Here is an 18,674-nt window from a genome sequence, read left to right on the forward strand (position 1 = left end):
TTTGTACTCAATTTGGCCCACGCATTTTCGATACATTTTTAAACAAGTTGCCTAAAATCACGTCAGTTGGCAAATATATTGATGACACGCGCCTCATTGGCATCAGCCGCGGTGGGCGAGCCAGGACACAAAGCGTCACCTCAATGAAAGCCCGAGGGTACACGCGCGGGTCGTCACAATATAGGCACGCGAGTCTGGCAATACATACAGATAATATAACACCTCAACACATTACCCAGTGTATAATAATCAAAGCCACGAAGGACTGTAACATCCTCTTCAGCGGGTTCGATCCCAAGGGTGGGGTCACTTAGGCTCGAACCCGAACTGGAATGTGGCTATCCCGATAAGTTAATTGAGTTAGCACCGCCGCCCAGAGTACGGTAACAATTTTAGGGGAATGTCGTCAATAACGCTATCCGCGCCGCGCCGGACGATGGCCAGGGGCCGCCCAGGGCCTCGTTTCATAAAGCGAGTCCGTAACTTACGCCGGTTTTTGGGCTTGTATTGCAAGTGCATGTGAAGCGATGGCGTTAGTTTAAATCGTTGAATTTATTTATCTTGTAAGCAAGAACAGAAGGGAGAAGGGGAAATAAATTTATCGCTTCACATGCACTTGCAATACAAGACCAAAAACCGGCGTAAGTTACGGACTCGCTTTATGGAACGAGGCACTGGACTCGGTTCCCCACAGCAGAGGCACACCAGCGTGCCCACGGCTCCCTCCTTGTACTGGGTCCGAGTACCCGCTGTACCGCGGCAGCTGCCGTCTGACTGGGCCCGCCGGGGTACAGCCGCAGCCCCGCGGTACAGCCTCTGGCAGAGCGGCCGCTCAGAGGAGGCCGCTCTCGGCCATCCGCTGTCAGAGGACGCCCTCGTCGCGCCGCTGGCCGGCCTCGAGCGCGTCTCGCAGGCTCGAGGTGACGCCGAACAGCTGGTTAAAGTGGCGCACGTACAGTTCGCAGTGTTCGCCTGAGAACCGGAGCGGACAGACGGGTCAGCCACAGGTCACAGGGGGTTCCTGGTATAAATGGAGCATTCAAACAGAATATGATGGTAGTCCAGTAACAGAGCAATGTCCCCCAACAGTCCGGCCACTCACCGGGCGCAAAGTCCACCTTCCCCTTGGTCCGGTAGTTCCTCTCCTCGAAGAACTTGAACGTGGTGTAGAAGAGGTCCGGGTCGCCTGAGTTCATGGCCACGTCCAGAATTTTCCGCGCCGACAGACCGGACACCATCTCATTAGCCCTGGCGTACCTGCCGACACGGGGAGGGGCGCGTCACTCAGGGGACGCCTGCCACCCAGCCATACTGGGTCCTGGGAGTGGGAAGACGTGTCATTCCTTTAATTTTGTTGTTTTTTAAGGCGAAAAAACTAAATTCCAAAATTACCCGTCTCAGGTACCAACTGGGCATGGCCTGGTAAATAAATACATATCGTATTTATTGTATTAAATGTGTATCGCCGAGACGTGCCACCTGTCCCCAGCTGGCATTATGAGATGTGGGTACGCACCTGAGGGCGGCCGTGACGTCGTTCCTGGCCAGCATGACCTCGATGATCTCTTCGTTGGCGTTTCCGAGCCGCTTCAGCATGTCCAGGGCCATCTGCTCCGCCGCCGGGTACACGCTCTGACACAGGGGAGGGGTAGTTTAGCTGGTGGAACTCTTCAGATACACACTATAAGTCTGAGAACGGCCGGGGAGGCGCTGCCAGTAGAGCCCAGATACACACGGAATACGGGGTGGGGGCGATGGCAAGCACAGGACCATCCAAATCCACACTCCGAGCGCAACCACTTGGTACTCACTGACGACATTTATTCTCACACATTTCAATCGATACATACTCGCTCGCTCTCTCGCTCTCTCTCTCTCTCTCTCTCTCTCTCTCTCTCTCTCTCTCTCTCTCTCTCTCTCTCTCTCTCTCTCTCTCTCTCTCTCTCTCTCTCTCTCTCTCTCTCTCTCTCTCTCGCTCTCTCTCTCCCACCCGACTGACCTGCAGTGAGAGCAGCAGGCAGGCGAGCGGCTTGCTGTCGTCGACGGCGTGGTACTGCAGTAGCTGCTGGAGCTGATAGAAGCAGCCGCGCAGCACCAGCGTGTTGATCAGCATCTCGTACAGAAAGTGTTCCACCGACACACCGTGCTGCGTCAGCGACCTGACACGGCAGTGTTACAACTCAGTGTCACCACTCAGCAGGGGGGCTGGAGCATCTAATACTAGACGTCAACAAACTCATGTCGATATTAATCTATCGCACATACAAGCCAGTAGCGCCGATAAAGAGCGATCTACTTCAAGGGCCGCACAAAACTCGAAACTCTCGGCACATCAATGCATTTCACCACACCTCGAAGCATCTCCGACCCCCCCCCCCTCCTCCCCCTCCACCCTGCTCTGCCCAAGACGGCACCTGGCACACTCGACCCTCCTCCCCGACCTGCCCCTGCCGGTACCTGACACACCCGACCCCCCCCCCCCCCTGTCCTGTCCGTGACGGTACCTGACACACTCGACCAGGACGCCGGTGACCCAGCGCTGGTCGGCGCGACTGCCCATCTGCTGGCTGACCAGGTCGCAAAGCACCTCCGAGTGCAGGTCCGACTGGGTGATGACAAACGGCGCCGGCTCTGTGGGCGCCACCGGCGGCGAGGTGCCCAGCGCCGAGACCGGCGAGCCCATCTGACGGCCGGAGCGGCACCGGTCAACGGGACGAGAGCGCAACAGGAGAGCACTTAGCGGCGCAGTCGCGGTCGTACCGCAGTCAAAAATAGCACGCAATCTGTGTCTGTGATTTGTGAATGCGTCTCCCTTGTTCCTATAGGACAGAGCACACAATCGGCGACTAGCAAATGCCATAATACAGTCAACTACGTGGCAAAAACCTCGCGAGGCGAACAAAACATTCTAGAAAAAACATTGAAAACCACTGCACCCGGCCCGGCCATCCCAGCCGGCCGCAGCGCGCCGCTCTGCCCCGCCGGCCGCAGCCCGCCCCTCTGCCCAGCCGGCCGCAGCCCGCCGCTCTGCCCACCTGCGAGCTGACGGTGTGCTCCTGCTGCCGCCGGGTCTGCTCGTTCAGTAGGTCCAGCACGCCGCCCACGTCCGCCAGCCGGGCGCGCTCCGTCTGGCGCAGCAGCAGCCGGCGCAGCAGGCGCAGCAGCACGGGCCGGCCGGCGGCGCGCGCCAGTAACAGCCGCGCCGCCGCCACCGGGTCCGGCAGCGCGCCGGGGATCGCCGCCGCGCACAGCTCCAGCGTCCAGAAACAGCCCAGCTTGGCGTCGATGATGATGTTGGGCTGGAACACCACCCAGGTGGCCGCGTCTGCGGGGCGCTGGTTAAGGAACTATCACAAGACATGTACTAAAACGGAAAACTATACCGAAATCCGGGTTCACGTAGTCCGCGATAAATTGTGAAAAAAAAAATCAGCACTGATCCTATACTCTAATAACGTCAGCGGTGTTGAATCACACATTCAGCAGGTCAGAAGGCACAAACCCCCAGCCACCGATCCCATGAGGACGCCACAGCCCCTGGCGCTCGTCCCCGTCCCTCTCAGAGGACCGCTCGTCCCGGCCGCTCTCTCTCAGAGGATACAGAGCTCGCAGGCGAGCTGCGCAGGCTCGTCGGCATCCAGCGCGGCGGCGCCGGCGCTCAGCCGCAGGTGGAACGGTCGGATGGCGGCCGGCGGCGCCACCGGGCGCTGCAGCGGGGCCGCCACGCCGGCGGCGTCTCCGGCGGGCGGCAGCGTGATGTCGAACACCTGGGAGGTCTGCCAAGAGCGGAGAGGGGGTGAGAGCCTGAGAGGACGGCGCGGACGGCGCGGCCCTTGGACTCCTGTGCCTAAGTCGGGACTCTTGTTCCCACCTTGGACTCCTGTGCCTACCTTGGACTCCTGCGCCTACCTTGGACATCTGTACCTAATCTTGAACTCCTGTGCCTACCTTGGACTCCTGGTGGTGCACGATGACAAGGTTGTCTATGATCGATATGGCGAAATTGCCCCGTGCGTTCAGCTGCAGGGTGCTCGTACGCGAAATGCTGCCGTCTCTGCCGAGTAGAGGGGGGGGGGGCTATGTTAGCATGGTGCACGTACGGGGACCCGCGGCCGCAGTTGCTACTGTACAGTGACCCTGAGTAAACTGTCCCAGCACCCTCACAGGGAACAACGATAAGCTGTCAGAGGACACGCACATAAAACCTCAGCTGCTCTTAAACCAGCATTCCGGCAGTCCGGAACCGGCAGTCGATATCAATGTTATCGGTTGTTACTGGACAGGACAGACGGTTAGAGTTGGGGTTCGTGTAAAGTAGCAACTGCGGGTCCCCGTACTACCATTTGGCGACATTACAGTTGAGCAAACAGCAAAGATATGCATACACAATATATGTCGGACCATGATGCTCCACGGTGTAGTTCGGATCCATTGGCTCAACGCTGCGTGGCGTGGTTGGGACCTACTTGTTGGCCCACTCCCCTCCACTGTGGTCGGGACTCGGGACCCACTTGTTGGCCTGGTGGACGCGGATCTCTGCGGGTTGACCGGCGGCGTCTGCGGCCGAGCCGGGCGGCGCGTGCAGTAGCGCCAGCACCGTCAGCTGGCCGTGCAGACTGCACACGGTGACATCGTGGCAGTGGAGCGCCAGGCGCGCCGGCCGCGGCGCCTCCAGCAGCTCCACTGCCAGGGCGGACGGGAGAACGGGGGGGGGGGGGACGGTAATACCAGCAACTCCAGTGCGCGGCGGACGGGGGGATAAAAACCGGGTATGAAAATTAATGTCTGACGACTGCAGACACCAACACCGCGCATTAGCTCAGCTTCTCCCGCTCCTGATCACAGATCGCAAGCTAGCAGACTAAAATTTATATGCATTCCTTTACTGTTAAAATCATTTTCCTTCCCTTCCGAATATTTCAATGTTGAGTGGAACATTAAACCCTCAGTACAAAACCCCTAGCTACCAATTATTTCAACAAACCAGTGCCAGGTAGTGCCAGACACACCCCCTCCCATCCCGCCCTGCTGACCACACCGGCACACTGACCACCCCTCTCCCCCTGCCCTCCCCGGACCTCAGCGCCCCGCCGCCACCCCGGCCCCGCTCACCGTCGAATTTGGCCAACTTGGTCATGGTGCCGGCGGCCCGGAACGCGAACGGCTGCAGCGTATTGCCGAGCGCGCCGGTGGACACCAGCAGGTAGGACAGTTCCGCGGAGAACACACACCAGTTGGACGACAAGCTGCACGTCTTCAGCGACTTCAGCTGCCGCCGCGACGGCACCACCTGGGCGGCCGGGGGAGCGGGCACAGCGGGCAGGTCAGGTCAGGTCGGAGACCGGAGGGCGGCAAGGAAGAGTCAGTGGTCAAATGTCTGGGGCAGACCAGATGGAGCGGCCAATAGCAATGAAGATACTCTCACGTGTAATACGCGATGAACTCAGACTAGTTTCCCGCTATCAGGCAGACGGCCGGCCCCACCTGGTAGTGCTCGACGCCGCGGTCGGTGACGTACACCACTTCTGAGTCGGCCACCCAGAAAAAGTCCACGATCGTGGCGCTCTTGCTGCGGCAGCTCTGCGAGTACTCGGCCTCCGAGTCGCGGTTCACAAACTCCTGCCAACGAGGCGGCCGGCCGTGATCGTCACGTGACCGAGCGGCACCGCGGCGGAGGCTGCCTCGCAGGGCGGCCTGCGCGGTCAGCTGACGGTACTTGAGGGTGGAACTGTGGCGAGCACCCAGCAAAATATACCCACTTCCTTAACCAGAGAGCCTACACTGGCATATAGGCGACGAGGCGTGCTTGTACTAAAAACTATAAGCAACTCAGCTTTCTAAATAGTTCAACTGTCATACCAGCAGAGGGGATAACACAGCTGGAATTTGTAATCACAAACCTCGCCAAAGACGAAATCACGTTGGGTCTTACCACGGACGTTTTGGCCCTTTGGATGGCCAGCACCTTCATGTCCGGCGAGTATTTGATGGAGATGACCGGGCCGCGGTCCTCCATGCGGAAACTGGTGTTCCTGGCGGGGTCCAGACTCTTCACCACCACGCCCGTGGCGCCGCCCGAGCGCACCGAGAATATCTGAAACGACCGCGGCCGGCTGGCGCTGATTGGCAGCAAAGGGGGATGTGACCGTCCAAAACACCTACTGCAGTAATAGCACTGTCAATAGGGTGACATTAATTGGCAGCTGATTGCTGAATAACATAAAAAGATACCTGCTGAATGCTGGGGTGTTTTTGGCTCAATAACTTCTAGAGTGGTTTGTTCTGATGTTCTGATTTAGTCATCATTTAAATGAAAACTTAAGGAGAAGGCCTGAATGGGTGCTTAGCATGTTATACTGAAGACAGTAGCTTGTATAATTACCTGTTTGTTTGCTTCATCAAAAAAGACTGCTGTCACTTTGTTGACAGCTTCAAATCGAATAGGCTCTGGATTGAGGTACAGAAGGTGATCTTGCTGATCTGCCATTTTCAGCAACAGCTAACTGATCAAGCTATCACCTGGAGAGACAAAAAGAGTTGAAATGATCAAATTACATAATCAATAGGTAGTGAAATTCTCACTCACTTCAATATAAGCAGCAGAGGAAGAGTGTAAGTGAAAGGAAAGTGAACAAGGTGGTAGATGGGACATGCCACAGATGTCACAGATTAAAGAACATTAGCATTACTATCTGGCCAGTGGTCACTTCATAATAGGCTATTGCCACTATTGTGATATTCATATTGAAAGGGACAGGCATTAATCGATGACATAAGTACTTTTTAGCATCAAGTAAGATACTAATACTATTTCTGTAAGACCATATTCGACTATCCGATTTGGAACCACCCTAAGAAGCCGATTGACACCTTAGGACCTGTCAGGCCTATGGGACCTTTTACACCTGAGGGGGCATTTGCCCCCTGTAATGCTGTCAACAGAACAGTGGGGTGATACAGTATCAACATTGAATCACAACATTGAAATTGTACTTTTATTGATATATACTGTGAAATCAACATCATAGCTTCTCTCTCATGAGTGCTGTTCAGGAGCTGTCTTGTCGGCAGACTGACAGCCACGGTTATTTCTTGGCCTATTTGTCAAATGCTTGAGATCTGTGCTGTTGAACAGCAAGAGTATGAAATGAGAAGTGCCAGCTTGACCTTCCTTGTAAAGGAAACCCTCCAGCCCAGCATGCCAATAAAAACAGCAACTAATCAGCAATTCAGATTGGGCTGTATTTTCTTGAAAAATCAAGCATGAAAATGTTGGTGGGACAGTGACACACAGGTAAATTTGCAATGATTTAATGGAGGCAAAGTTTTGCTTTGTCCTCAGCATTTCTCAGCATTTGTTCTCATTACCAGCATTTGTTGCAGCATTTGTTCTCATTACCAGCATTTGTTGCAGCATTTGTTCTCAGTACCAGGGCGACGTAAGAGTGAGGTGAGGTGTGTGAAAATATGATCCTCATTCCTCAAAAAGCACGGAGAAACTACCTGTAATAATCTTGTGGGAAATTTGAAAAATATGTTTGATCCTGGTTTGATCAATAAATGAGAAAAATATAAAAATAGCGTAACCCGCACGGCGCACGCACGGTATATAGGGCGCACGCAAGCCTGCTATACTGCCTTGAGCCTGCCTGTGTGAAAGATTCGCAATTGAAGCAGGTGCGCAGGATCCGCATCCAAGTTTTATTCCTTCCAAATCTAGAAAGCTGCCATATTTTCCACCTATATGAAGGGAACCCTTCGTGGTCAGCTTGCTTATTAGTAAAGTAATCTTGAGCTTGCTTGAGTTTTGCTTTGGATTTCGCCAAAGTTCTCTTTATACCGTGGGTTTGGCTGGACCCTGGAGTCTTATATCTTGAAGAGTCTTGGCTGTGCCAAGGCTATGTAAACCTGACGATGAGCTGGACCAGGGCTGAACAGTGGACACCGTGCTAACTACAAACGTAAAGAGATTGGGGTCTTTCTGGGTCTTTCAACGGATGCTGAAGAGAAAGCCGAATCGGTCGAGCTCCTCTGTCGTTCCAAGAAAGATGCTAATACCACATCAGCTCATTGAGCAGGCTTTGGTCCAGTCCAGATTTCAAGTTCGTAAAGACATCTTTTGAAGCTGAGAACGCTGCCTGGCGTCTACGTAACACGCCTCCTTGGTCCTTGAAGAGAGGCATGGCCTAGCTTTCAGCCCCAACCAGGCGAGCCGGAGCCGTGAAACACAGCGCAACTATGAATCAACAATGTATTATTGTAATTCTTAGCCCATCATTATATAATACAACACATTCATATCACTTCACGATACGCAAAGATGCAAAAAGTGTCCAATAAACTGTGAACCCATATTTGTCAACGAGCTGGGTGTAGCGCGGCGCCGTATCACTGTCGGGCGGGCGGACGGCGGCGCCGCCCCGTCCGTGGACGACGGCGGGGCGGACCGGCGGAATGGGGCCACTCCCGTCAGCTGGAGGTCCAGGCAGGCGCGCAGTTCGGCAGGTCACCAACGAAGCCACGATTTCTTAGGTGGAAGATGTTGATTAAGTCGGAGAAGCAGAGGCGTGACAGATTCGCGTATCCTCAACGTTGCGGGTAGAACGCTTCTGGGCCGAATCACTTTTTCGCTACCCTGCCAGCCCGCGACTTAGGAACGTGAAAAGACATGATAAGGAAGATGCCGGAACGCACGGCAGCAGACAAACCGATGGGCATTTTGAAGTGTGAAGCGAACTAGCCGTCCGAGCCGCCGTCGGCCGCGGCGCCGAAGGACGAGGCTCGACGCGCGCGGCCGAGCGGCACGGCTCGGGACGGGAAGCCGGGCTCCGTCCGAACGACGAGGCAGCCGGCGGTCGGCAGTAGACAAACGCGGCGCCGCGGCACGCCGGCGCGGCCCGCGCGCGGGAGTGGGAAGACTACCGTCTACCAGCGGGCGCCAAGGCCGGTGCGTGTCGCCGCGGGTGCGCGGCGGTGCGACACAGTGACCGGGCGGGCCGAGCCGCGGGTCGCGGGGGCCGCGCCCCCACCCGTACTGGCGCCAGACGGGCGCGCGCAATCACACCCATCGGGCCGGCCGGCGGCGGACAGGGCGCACTCACACCCACACGCGCTCCCCTAAACAACAGGCTTGTGCGAAACTCGCCGACACCGCGGCGGGGCAGCACCGCGCGGCGCGGCGGCAAGACACGTGAAGAAGAAATGGAAACGGAGAGCACCGCCCGAAAACTGCACAATCGCGCGGCCACGCTATTCGGCGTAATTGCACTCGTTCGCTGGTATGTCAATGGCCGCATGCACGCCCCCTACCACGCGCACAATTAGTGTAATGCATATAGGAGCCACCGAGCCGGCGACATCCCACTCGAAGCGAAGCTGACCCTACCCCGGGAGCGGCCGGCTGTCGGTCGGCCCCCTGGAACGGCGGCGGCCGGGCCGGGAGGGGGGGGGGGGAGGGGACAGGACAGCGTGGGAGCCAGGCCGTTCCTGCGAGAGGAGGAACAGGCAGGGTCGGAGTGAAGGGCCGACGACCTACTTCAGTGCCAGTGTGGGCAGCATCAAGCCACTCCAAGGAGGACGTGTGCTCTGCTTGCCACAAAGCCTGGCAGGCCGGTCAGAAAGGCCCAGTTCAGTTGGACGAAGAGCAAAATAGAGCCTGACCATACCAGCCCGACCAGTGAGGGGGTTACAAGATCAGGGAGGGGAGGGGAGGGGAGATCAGGAAGTACCGGGGAGGGAAGAGCGATCCGTGCGGCGCCGGGGACCGGTGCCGCCCCCTCTGGCGGCCGCGGCCGCCCACATGGAAGACACCGACGGCCGAGGAGCGACGCAACGCGCGCGGCGCTCATAAACTTTGAATACGAGCAAAACAACTATGTTAACAGGTACAAATATAAAATAGTTAATGATCTATGCGTGACGGTGCGCAGTGTGGCCGCGTGCCGCGCGTCCGCCGTTCACTAGCGGCCGGCGCGCCCGCCGCCTCGGCATCCCGTCGTCTCGCGCGCGCGCGATCGCTCTATGTACACTGTTTGAGCAAACCAAAGTGACCGGCGGCGGCGGCGTCTGGGCGGCAGCGCTGGCGGGCGGGGGCGGGGGCGGGGGCGGCAGCGGGTGGGGGCAGGCCGGCGCGCCAGACCCGGCCGGCCTGATATGCACCCGCCGTCACCGCCGGGGCGCGGCGCGGCGGGCACCGGCTCCGTCGGCGCGGTGCCTGTCCGTGGGTGTCTGTGCGCGTGTCGTGTCGGTGCCTGTGCTCGTCTGTGAGGGTCGGGAGGCCGCCCACGGGCGCCTTATTGCAGTGCAGCGTCCCGCGAGCCGCCGGGGGCTGGCAGCGTCCGCTCGGTTTGCCCCGCGCCGGCCGGACGGACACGATCAGGCGGCGGCGGCGGCGGCGGCGGCAGGCAGGCTGGCGGCGCCGGTCGGGCGTTATGGAATATCCACTACAGTCGGAGCCGGCGGGCGGCTGTCGAGTGGCGTCTAGCTGCTGCTGGTCGACGCCAGCGGCGAGAGTGGCGAGCTCGGCGTCCGGCCGTCCGCCTCGCGCAGACACCCGTTTATCGTCACCACCAGCTTCCGCGAGCCGGCCTCGTTACGGTGTTCGCACAGCCAGACGCCCTGCCGGCGCGCGGGCAGAGAGCGTCAGACACACCGCCCACAGGGAAAGCGCCAAACACCACACACGTACGCTGAACGCACCTCAATCGCACGGTCAGTGGGTATCTGCAGCACAGCTAGGTTTGTCTCGTAAATAAAAACGGGTAAATACTAAACAACATTCGTAAGCGAGAATCAAGAGAAAATCACCGTTGCCGAGAGCTTCGCGATTAAGTCTCCGCAAATCTGCTTGCTAAATATAGACATTGACTCAAGGACTGGGGTCCGTATTATTGTGGATGATCTAATACAGGGACACCACTGACATCACTGGAGCCGCAGCGGCGCCGCAGTCCGTCGACACTGAGTGGCCCCGTACCTGCCAGGTGCCGACGTTTAGCCGGCCGTCGGTGACGGGAATGGTGAGCGACGAGCCTAGGAAGCAGGCCTTCACGTGCGCCGGCTGAAACACGGGCCGTCGGTCAGACGGGGGCCGCCACCCGGCGAGCGGGCCGGTCGGCAGCGGCGGTGGGGCACGGAAACACTGCACTGGGACGTGTGACAGTCCAGACCAATACCAGCGCTAAACATGGCTGCATGATTATAGCACCAGAAAGGCGAGCTACAAAGAAAGCTTTATCATCAGGCTTATAAAAAGTGGTTGACCAAAGCCTGTTTGACATATATGCGAACAATTATATTAATATCAGCTGAGAGCACAACATTCTAATCATGTATAGCATTTCTGGCTGCTTTTCTCAGACAAGACACCTAACCTCCTACAATAAACCTGACTATGCCTCATACATTACAAACTGTAATAAGAGCTGCAGCATAGGCATGAAGCTAAACAGCATTTCATCATTTCCTTACCATGTCATCAGGTCCTTCAGAACAATGTTTGTATGGCAGACCCTGAGAATAAACACAAACGATTATCATAGGCAGGCTTATAAATGGCTATGAACCACCACAGGTAATGTCATTAGTTAGTAAATCTCTGCTACTCCAAAATCAGCCTCTGAAACACCAATTTTAGGTCCAATTATTAGGCATTGTCTACCATCTGCTATCACAAAGCACTCAGCATTATGACACTGCGTGCCCAGCCTGGGCCAATGATGTCTGAAGGCAGTTTGAATTGCTTAGCCTTACCTCTGGCACTATTTTGTTCAGCATCATCTCCATGTCATCCCGCACGTGTGGGTCCCAGTTCTCATTCAGTGATAGGCTGGCAGAGGTGTGCAGAACTGAAACAGAATGCCAGCCAGAAGGTTAACACTAATTGCACAACAAATGGCAAATCAGCACTTTATTATACTTGAAGGTAGGTACCATGGGCGCCGCCACCGGGGGGGACGGGGGGGACGCGTCCCCCCCACTCTCAGAATGGAAGAGGGACGTCCCCCCCCCAAACTCATTACGGAGCGAGCGAAGCGAGCTTAGTCTTTCGTAGATAACGGAAATTTCTGAGTATGAGCGGCCGGCACGCTTTTGCGAGGCTTATATCTCAGCAGCCACTTGACCGAATTACATGCGATAATTTTCGGTAGGGTAGCTTTATTCCTTCTAACAAGTGTTGGACTATTCCCGATGCATGTGGGTGACCCCTTATGCACGTGCCACGTGAAAAATGAAGTGTCAGTTTTGTAACATTTGCAATATCTCGGTAATTACTAGGCCGATTGCGCTGAAAGTTGGCATGTATAGGTAGGTACCCACTAGGCAATGCATATTCGTGTGCTATACAGTTGGGGTGCTGCTGCACGTGCGCACGTGCAGGGGTCGATTCCAGATCTCGAGAACGGCTGAACCGATTGTGCTGAATTTTGATACATGGTTAGGGACCGGTTAGTAGGATACCGTGCAAAAGTCAGTTGGGACCCATTTTGCACGTGCGCACGTGCAGGGTGCCGCTTCCAGACCAGAGCTCGAGAACGGCTAGGCCGATTGCGCTCAAATTTGGCACATCGTTAGGGGGGACCGGTTAGTAGGGTGCAGTGCACAAGTTAGTTGGAGGTACCCCCTTGCAATTTCGCACGTGCAAGGCCCACCCTCTTGCTCGCTCCGTTGGTCGCCCCAAAAGGCGTTATACTGGTTGTTATCCATACTCGAAATTTGCTTAGGCCCTTCTGTCCAATGAGGCCATTTCAGAGCCGGAAGGATGAAAGAATTAGTGGGAGACATTGGTCTGGGCAGCCACCCTAGTGAGCCACAATTGGGCTGAACCCGACCAATTGAACAGGCAGCCCAGCCCACTGGCATTCACTGCACCCGGCAAAGGACTATAGCTCCAGTGGAGCCATTCCGGCATGGGATAGTTGCCCGTCCAGCCCGGAGCAGGGGGGTTGCGGCTTGGAGGAGAAGGATTTGACTGTCCTGAGGATGGAAGAGATAGAACGGTGCCGAATCTGAGAGGGTCCAGGAGGTTTACATACTCAGTATATGGGGTGTGGGCCTACATGCATTGGTCTGACCCCTGACACCTCGGCCAACAAAATATCCAGCTCTTGTCCGACCTGTCATCGCGGAACTGCCGATTTTTGATATCGTGATCAACGTGAGTCGTATAACACGACTGGCCGAAAATGGGCCTAATATATTTCGTCAAACCAGCCAAGAGAGCATGACTAAACCAATCCGACATCGGAGTCAAAATCCGAACAATTTCGAAGACTTCAACTCCGTTTCTAGCCAAAACTATCAACTCCGACTGATTCCGGCTCCGACCCCACAGTTCTGCAGTCACACGACACTAAATTTCCAGCTTCTAAGAAATAAGCTATACGGTTGAGAGGACAACAAAACTTTGAGGCGACTTGACTCCTTCACTTGGTGACCTGACCTAAGGTTTTCTGGTAGGTATCAAGCTTGTTACACGGGCTGCAAAATCCGTATTTTGGAGCAGTTTTGCCTGATGTTTTTTGCCAATTTTCGCGGCGCTTCGCGCCGATTCATGCACGACCCAAAAAGAGAGATTGTTACTATACAACGCCCCCTCCCCCACGCGGGTGTGCAATATGCATTTCCTATGCAATATGCATTACTGATCAGATTAGTGGCATACATCAGCAATTATAGCCTGATAGAACACTGGAGGTTTTGCCGTGTGAAATTGAATCGGACATCGGGTGTGTATATAGGTAGGTACTTGGTGGGTAATCGGTCTATAGCCATACCTAAACTACTTTCCTCAAACCAGTTGTTTTGCCACAGTTATGAGTTTTTATGCTTAAAATGGTCAGAAAATAACATAATGAATATTTGCAAAGAGGATTTTATTTTATTTTTACATGAGAACTGTTTTCCATCTTTCGTAGAGGCTACTTATATTGCAGCGGAATTGCTGATTACGCGTTGACCAAGCATACTCGTATTACGTAGTTCAAACCAGCTGAATGCTGATTGGCTAGCATTTTTTCCGTAAGGGAATGGATTCCTCGGTAATGGAATGACAAAGTGTAGGTAGTCTATGGGAATGACTTCAGTCTTCAAACCTAAAATCGATACCGATATCTTTGGCTAGGGTGATCGTTGGGCCATAAAAGCTCTTGATTCGTTAATTCTTGTCTCAGCTCAAGCTACAAAACTGTTACTTCAGTTTAAAACCCTATGTTAAAAGTGGCATATTTGCTTTAAACGTTCAATATATCGGACCGAAAAAGCCACGGTAAGAATGTCTACTTTTGGGTTTTCAGTCGGTCAGTCCGTCCCCCCCAGTCAAAAATCCGTGGCGGCGCCCCTGGTAGGTACCCACACTCCCTGCCAATGGTAGGTCTCTAAAGTAGGTACAAGTAGAAAAATTAATGAATTTGAATACACTGAAGCTAACATTTTTTCTACAGTTAGTACAGTGCCTTCCTACCTGAAGTTAAAAAAATATAAAGTTATTTAACATGTTGAATAACAAAAAAATGAAATGGTCCATTTAAACCATGTGGGTAGCTACCTACTGAAGCACTCAAGGGAAGGGGGTAAATGTGAAGATGGAGTCCAAGCAGACAAATACAAAATCTAACCTGACGTAACCTTACCTACCAACCTAATAAGCTTCAACCTACATACCTACAACCTACCAACCCACAACCTACCAACCTACATACCACTTGGACTTCATCTTCACATATACCATGAGGGGCAGGTAGTTGTAAAGTACCGTCACACTTGTCTTTTGCAACCAAGGAGAGGTGCTACACCCAGATGCTTTATCAAACCAAACCAAGCCTAACCAAACCTTACCTAAAGCTTACAGCTTAGAAGCTACAACCTAACCTACAGCACCTCTCCTTGATTGCAAAAAAAAACAAGTGTGACATCTGCTTTACTACTACCAGTACCTAATTCTCCAGAGTTGCACCATTTCAATTCACATGGGAAAACACATGAACTGAAAACCCAAAAGCTTGGTAGTGACCATTTTATAAAAAAAGCTTTCTACTGCTCAGAAAAATCACATGAACTAGTAGTGCAATTAATTTGCAACAGGAAAATGAGCGGACCTTGAAACACCAGATCCATTCCGAGTCAACTTTGGAAACTACCAACACATGGCAAAGCAACACATGTTTCGAAAGTAGTTTGACTGAACTAATAAAAATCATTGTTTTATTGAATGAAACACATTCAAACATCATTATTAAATATGAAAAAGTCTGATCTGGGGGATAATTATGTGAAAAAATCGTTAATAGACGAGCAATGACGCAGGCGACATCGTTTTAACTCACTTTGTAGATGACACATTCCCACTGAAAACTGTTTTAGCTCTGGGACTTGTCTCAGAATTTCGTCGGTCACAAGATGAACACCTCGTTTTTGCGGTCTTAGCTTTATTTTTCTTTGAAACCACGCGGAACCAATATGTAAATTCCCATTGGGGGACGCCATATTTGTATTTTACAAATGAACGTTGACCTTCATAATCGCAGCATTTCCGACAAACAGCCAAGGTTCTGCGCATCCTACTTTTGATAGGTGGCGCTGGCTGTTATGGGGGCAAATATCTATATTCCTGGCTTATTGGGCGAGGATATATTGCCAATTTTGGATTATCGTATGCTAAATCTTTCCACAGATTCTTAACGTGTTTTTGGGAAGCCACATATTGATAGAAAGTGACAGATTTGATCAGTTGTGGCTCAAATAACGGAAAATCTGAAATAGCAAATTAGCTTTTTCATTTTATGTTTAATTTAATGATAGGTGTAAAATGTCGTGATATTACTTATATTTTGCTTCTTGAAGTATGCAAAGATATTCAATATCTGTTAGAAAATCGAAAAATATTAAACCTATGTTAACTCGTACAAATCAAAAAATTCCAAATAAAGGCACTTGGCTGCAGAATAACTGCCGAGGGCTATTCAAGAAGCTGCAGAATAGGTTTTGTTTAAAATGTTTGCCTTGACTACGACCTTGACAACGGCCTTGGATTCTTATGTAAATATAAACATCTTGATCGTTACGAGAGTTTCATTGACTTGGGAATGCTGATGGTGGCTCGTTGACTTTTATTGGTTATATAAACTTGCCTATTTCCCGCTCCATTGCAAGAAGGCTAAATCCGTTCATATTTACAAGAACTCTATGTGATCATCATGTCCTTTGGCACCTCGAAAGAATATAAAGGAAGAGGTGGCAAACCGATGGCAAGACCGAAGGCGAATGCAATGCCCGTGGGACGGGCGGCCTCGACGACCAGTTCAAATGGCCGATGGTGCACCCCCTCGTTCGACAAACCGACAGGAAATGCTGGATGGGGAGCAACGTCCGCTGCGCCCAGTTCTAGCGGCGACCATAGTGGCCTTTGGAGGCCACCATCGGCACAACATAATGGCTCGTCTTGGGGACCACCAGTTTCTTGGCCTATGCACGACACTGCCTCCGTGGGTTCAAATCCCGGGACATCTTACCCATATCGTGCACCCACGGGAAGCACATATTTACCCGATTGCGGCGGCTGGGCCCCTCCGAATTACCCCCCAAGAACTGTGACTGGTTGGGACTCTTCAGCGATGCAGCCGGCCCATGGGCCGGCCGGCTGGGAGCCCGTCGGCTCGTTCCGCGCGGCGCCGTGTCACGCCGAGTACCCGCCATACCCGGCGCCGGCCGGCCCACCGTCCCGCTACCCGGCCCCCGGCGGCGGCTGGCCGACCGAGGCGTCCTTCCAGCAGCCGCACGGGCCGGCGGCCGCGCCGGTGGTCCCGCAGCGCGGCCACCGTCCGGCAGAGCCCGCCGTGGCCGCCGGCGCGCCGGCCACCGCGCTGGGCGGACCGGGCGCCGCCGGCGACGCGCCGCAGAAGACGCCGCCGCCGCTCAGCACCGACACGCGGGTGGTGTGCGGCCCGCTGAGCCGGCTGGCGGCGCTGCCGGCCGACCCGCGCCGCTGGCTGGTGCTGCTGGCGCAGCTGGAGGAGCCGCCGGCCGCCGGCGGGCCCCGCCGCCGGTTCACGGTCCGGGAGCCGGACGGTACGCGCACAGAGTGCGTCTACTACGAGCTGGAGCGGCCGCTGCCGGCCCTGCACGCCGGCAAGTGGGTGCGCTGCGTGGGCCGACTGGACGCGCGCGGCGTGTTCGTCTGCGTGACGGCGCGGCCAGCGGCGCGCCAGGACATCGGGCTGCACCGGCAGCTGCAGCAGCTCGCGCAGCAGCCGGCCGCCGACGGCAAATGACGGACCGGACAGTCCGCCGGCCGCGGACGGCAAATGACGGGCGGTTGCCGGCCCTCGAGGACAAGTCGGCGGTGAGTGACGGACTCCGAAGCCCGGATAGCCAGTGCGTAGGAGACGGTGCGTGGACTGCTCCAACGGTCAGTCAGTGTTTTGTGGATGACAGGTGCGGTGAGTGACGAGTGCCAGCCTCGGAGTAAGCCGACCCGGACGGTGGGCGATTCCACTCCGCCCTCGGCCAGCAATCCGTACTGCGTCTCAGTCAGACGGCCGTGTGAGGTAGGTGCAATGTCTTTAGACGGTTATGAGCTATTGTAACCCGTTACTTGTTCTTCCAATGTTTATTTGATGTTTGTTCACCATGTTGTGCGAACTTCGTTTTTGCCTTCTCATCACTATCATGAGCACGATGATGGGCTCTGTTGAATATTTACTCTTGCTGTGCCCGATGTGATTCCTTTTGTCGGGCACAGTTCGTAAATAGTGACGCAAATAGCTCGATTACGCTATCTTGATCATGATGCACTTATACCTTGTCAGACACATTTGACACATATTTGACTAACGAGCATCGTGTATCGTGTGATCCTAGATTATTTTGACTTATGGCTATCACAGAAATTAAATAAAAAGTTATTGTACAATAATTGATGAGTTCAACTAAGCGCAAAACGTATAATGTATGAAGCCTGAAGCACGCTAAACTCAGTATGCAGAAGTCACATATTTATTATCGGACATCGGACGTAACAAACAACGGACTGGTGACTTCACGGCACTCCGCCTCAATTTGTACTCTACGCTCGCTCCTTTGACTAGCATCGGCCGACTCTGTCGCCGGTCTTGTACCAGAAATTTGCGACTGATGTGCTCTGGGAGCCGCACATGATCGCTGCTCTCGCAGTCTCCTCGGCGCCGGGCGGCTGCCTCTCGGCCGGCCCCGTCACCGGTCTCTGCTCGCGGCAGGCTCGTTCGGCGGGTCGGAGGCGGCGGCGCTCACTTCTCCGAGGCGGGCAGGCCGCGCAGGTAGTAGCGCCAGGCGGGCGTGTGGCCGTGCGGCAGCGTCGGGCCGGAGATGGTCAGACAGGCGGTCAGCGGCCGGCCGGCCGACAGCTCCACCGGCGGGCCGCGGCTCACGTCGAAACTCACCGTCACGCGAATATCCTGCCGGGAAATGGCGGAAAAGTGGTCACTGAACTGGATGGGGGAGAATATGGACAAAGGGGACACTGGGGTAAAAGGAAACCCGCTCGAAAAGGTTGAATAAAGCATTGAAAATCAGATAGCGGATATAACATCACAAAACAATGAATAGGAGAGGCAACGAGGAACCAGAAAGTCGAGAGCTGATTCAGATCTTATGTTCTAGTCTAAACCAAACTGGATACCCCTCTATATGGGGACGCTTCC

At 54.4% G+C, this 18,674-nt stretch overlaps 3 protein-coding genes across 4 annotated transcripts in view; all 3 read right to left on the reverse strand.

Annotated features, from left to right (window-relative positions):
• Nucleotides 1-51: 51 nt before the first annotated feature.
• Nucleotides 52-7,636, reverse strand: LOC122363662 (regulator of MON1-CCZ1 complex-like). Of its 2 annotated transcripts, none has more exons than XM_043333174.1 (14): nt 7,605-7,636; nt 6,383-6,519; nt 5,933-6,094; nt 5,485-5,619; nt 5,113-5,290; nt 4,512-4,683; nt 3,949-4,054; nt 3,602-3,776; nt 3,036-3,325; nt 2,505-2,683; nt 2,000-2,159; nt 1,517-1,632; nt 1,103-1,257; nt 52-972 (listed from the first exon to the last, which is right to left on the reverse strand). In XM_043333174.1, exons 2-14 carry the CDS (start codon nt 6,485-6,487, stop codon nt 863-865), a joined length of 2,043 nt encoding a protein of 680 aa, XP_043189109.1. In that variant the 5' UTR covers nt 6,488-6,519; nt 7,605-7,636; the 3' UTR covers nt 52-862. The 2 variants fall into 2 exon arrangements, with proteins under 2 accessions (XP_043189109.1, XP_043189110.1); XM_043333175.1 differs by lacking the exon at nt 7,605-7,636 and adding an exon at nt 7,400-7,491.
• A 601-nt stretch (nt 7,637-8,237) lies between these two features.
• LOC122363668 (UPF0047 protein YjbQ-like) lies at nt 8,238-15,750 on the reverse strand. Its single transcript, XM_043333185.1, has 5 exons — nt 15,324-15,750; nt 11,752-11,846; nt 11,470-11,511; nt 10,976-11,059; nt 8,238-10,617 (listed from the first exon to the last, which is right to left on the reverse strand). The coding sequence occupies exons 1-5, from the start codon at nt 15,481-15,483 to the stop codon at nt 10,480-10,482; spliced, it is 519 nt and encodes a 172-aa protein (XP_043189120.1). The 5' UTR covers nt 15,484-15,750; the 3' UTR covers nt 8,238-10,479.
• Nucleotides 15,751-17,978: 2,228 nt separating this feature from the next.
• The window catches only part of LOC122363660 (hydrocephalus-inducing protein-like), a 33,271-nt gene continuing 32,575 nt past the window's right edge, over nt 17,979-18,674 (reverse strand). The window contains exon 59 of the mRNA XM_043333171.1: nt 17,979-18,428. Within this exon, the coding sequence (XP_043189106.1) occupies nt 18,261-18,428 (168 nt within the window). The 3' untranslated portion in view covers nt 17,979-18,260. The remainder of the gene's footprint in view (nt 18,429-18,674) is intronic.

Source organism: Amphibalanus amphitrite, unplaced genomic scaffold (genome assembly GCF_019059575.1).
Source record: "Amphibalanus amphitrite isolate SeventyFive unplaced genomic scaffold, NRLGWU_Aamphi_draft 000633F_arrow, whole genome shotgun sequence".
NCBI lineage: Eukaryota > Metazoa > Arthropoda > Thecostraca > Balanomorpha > Balanidae > Amphibalanus > Amphibalanus amphitrite.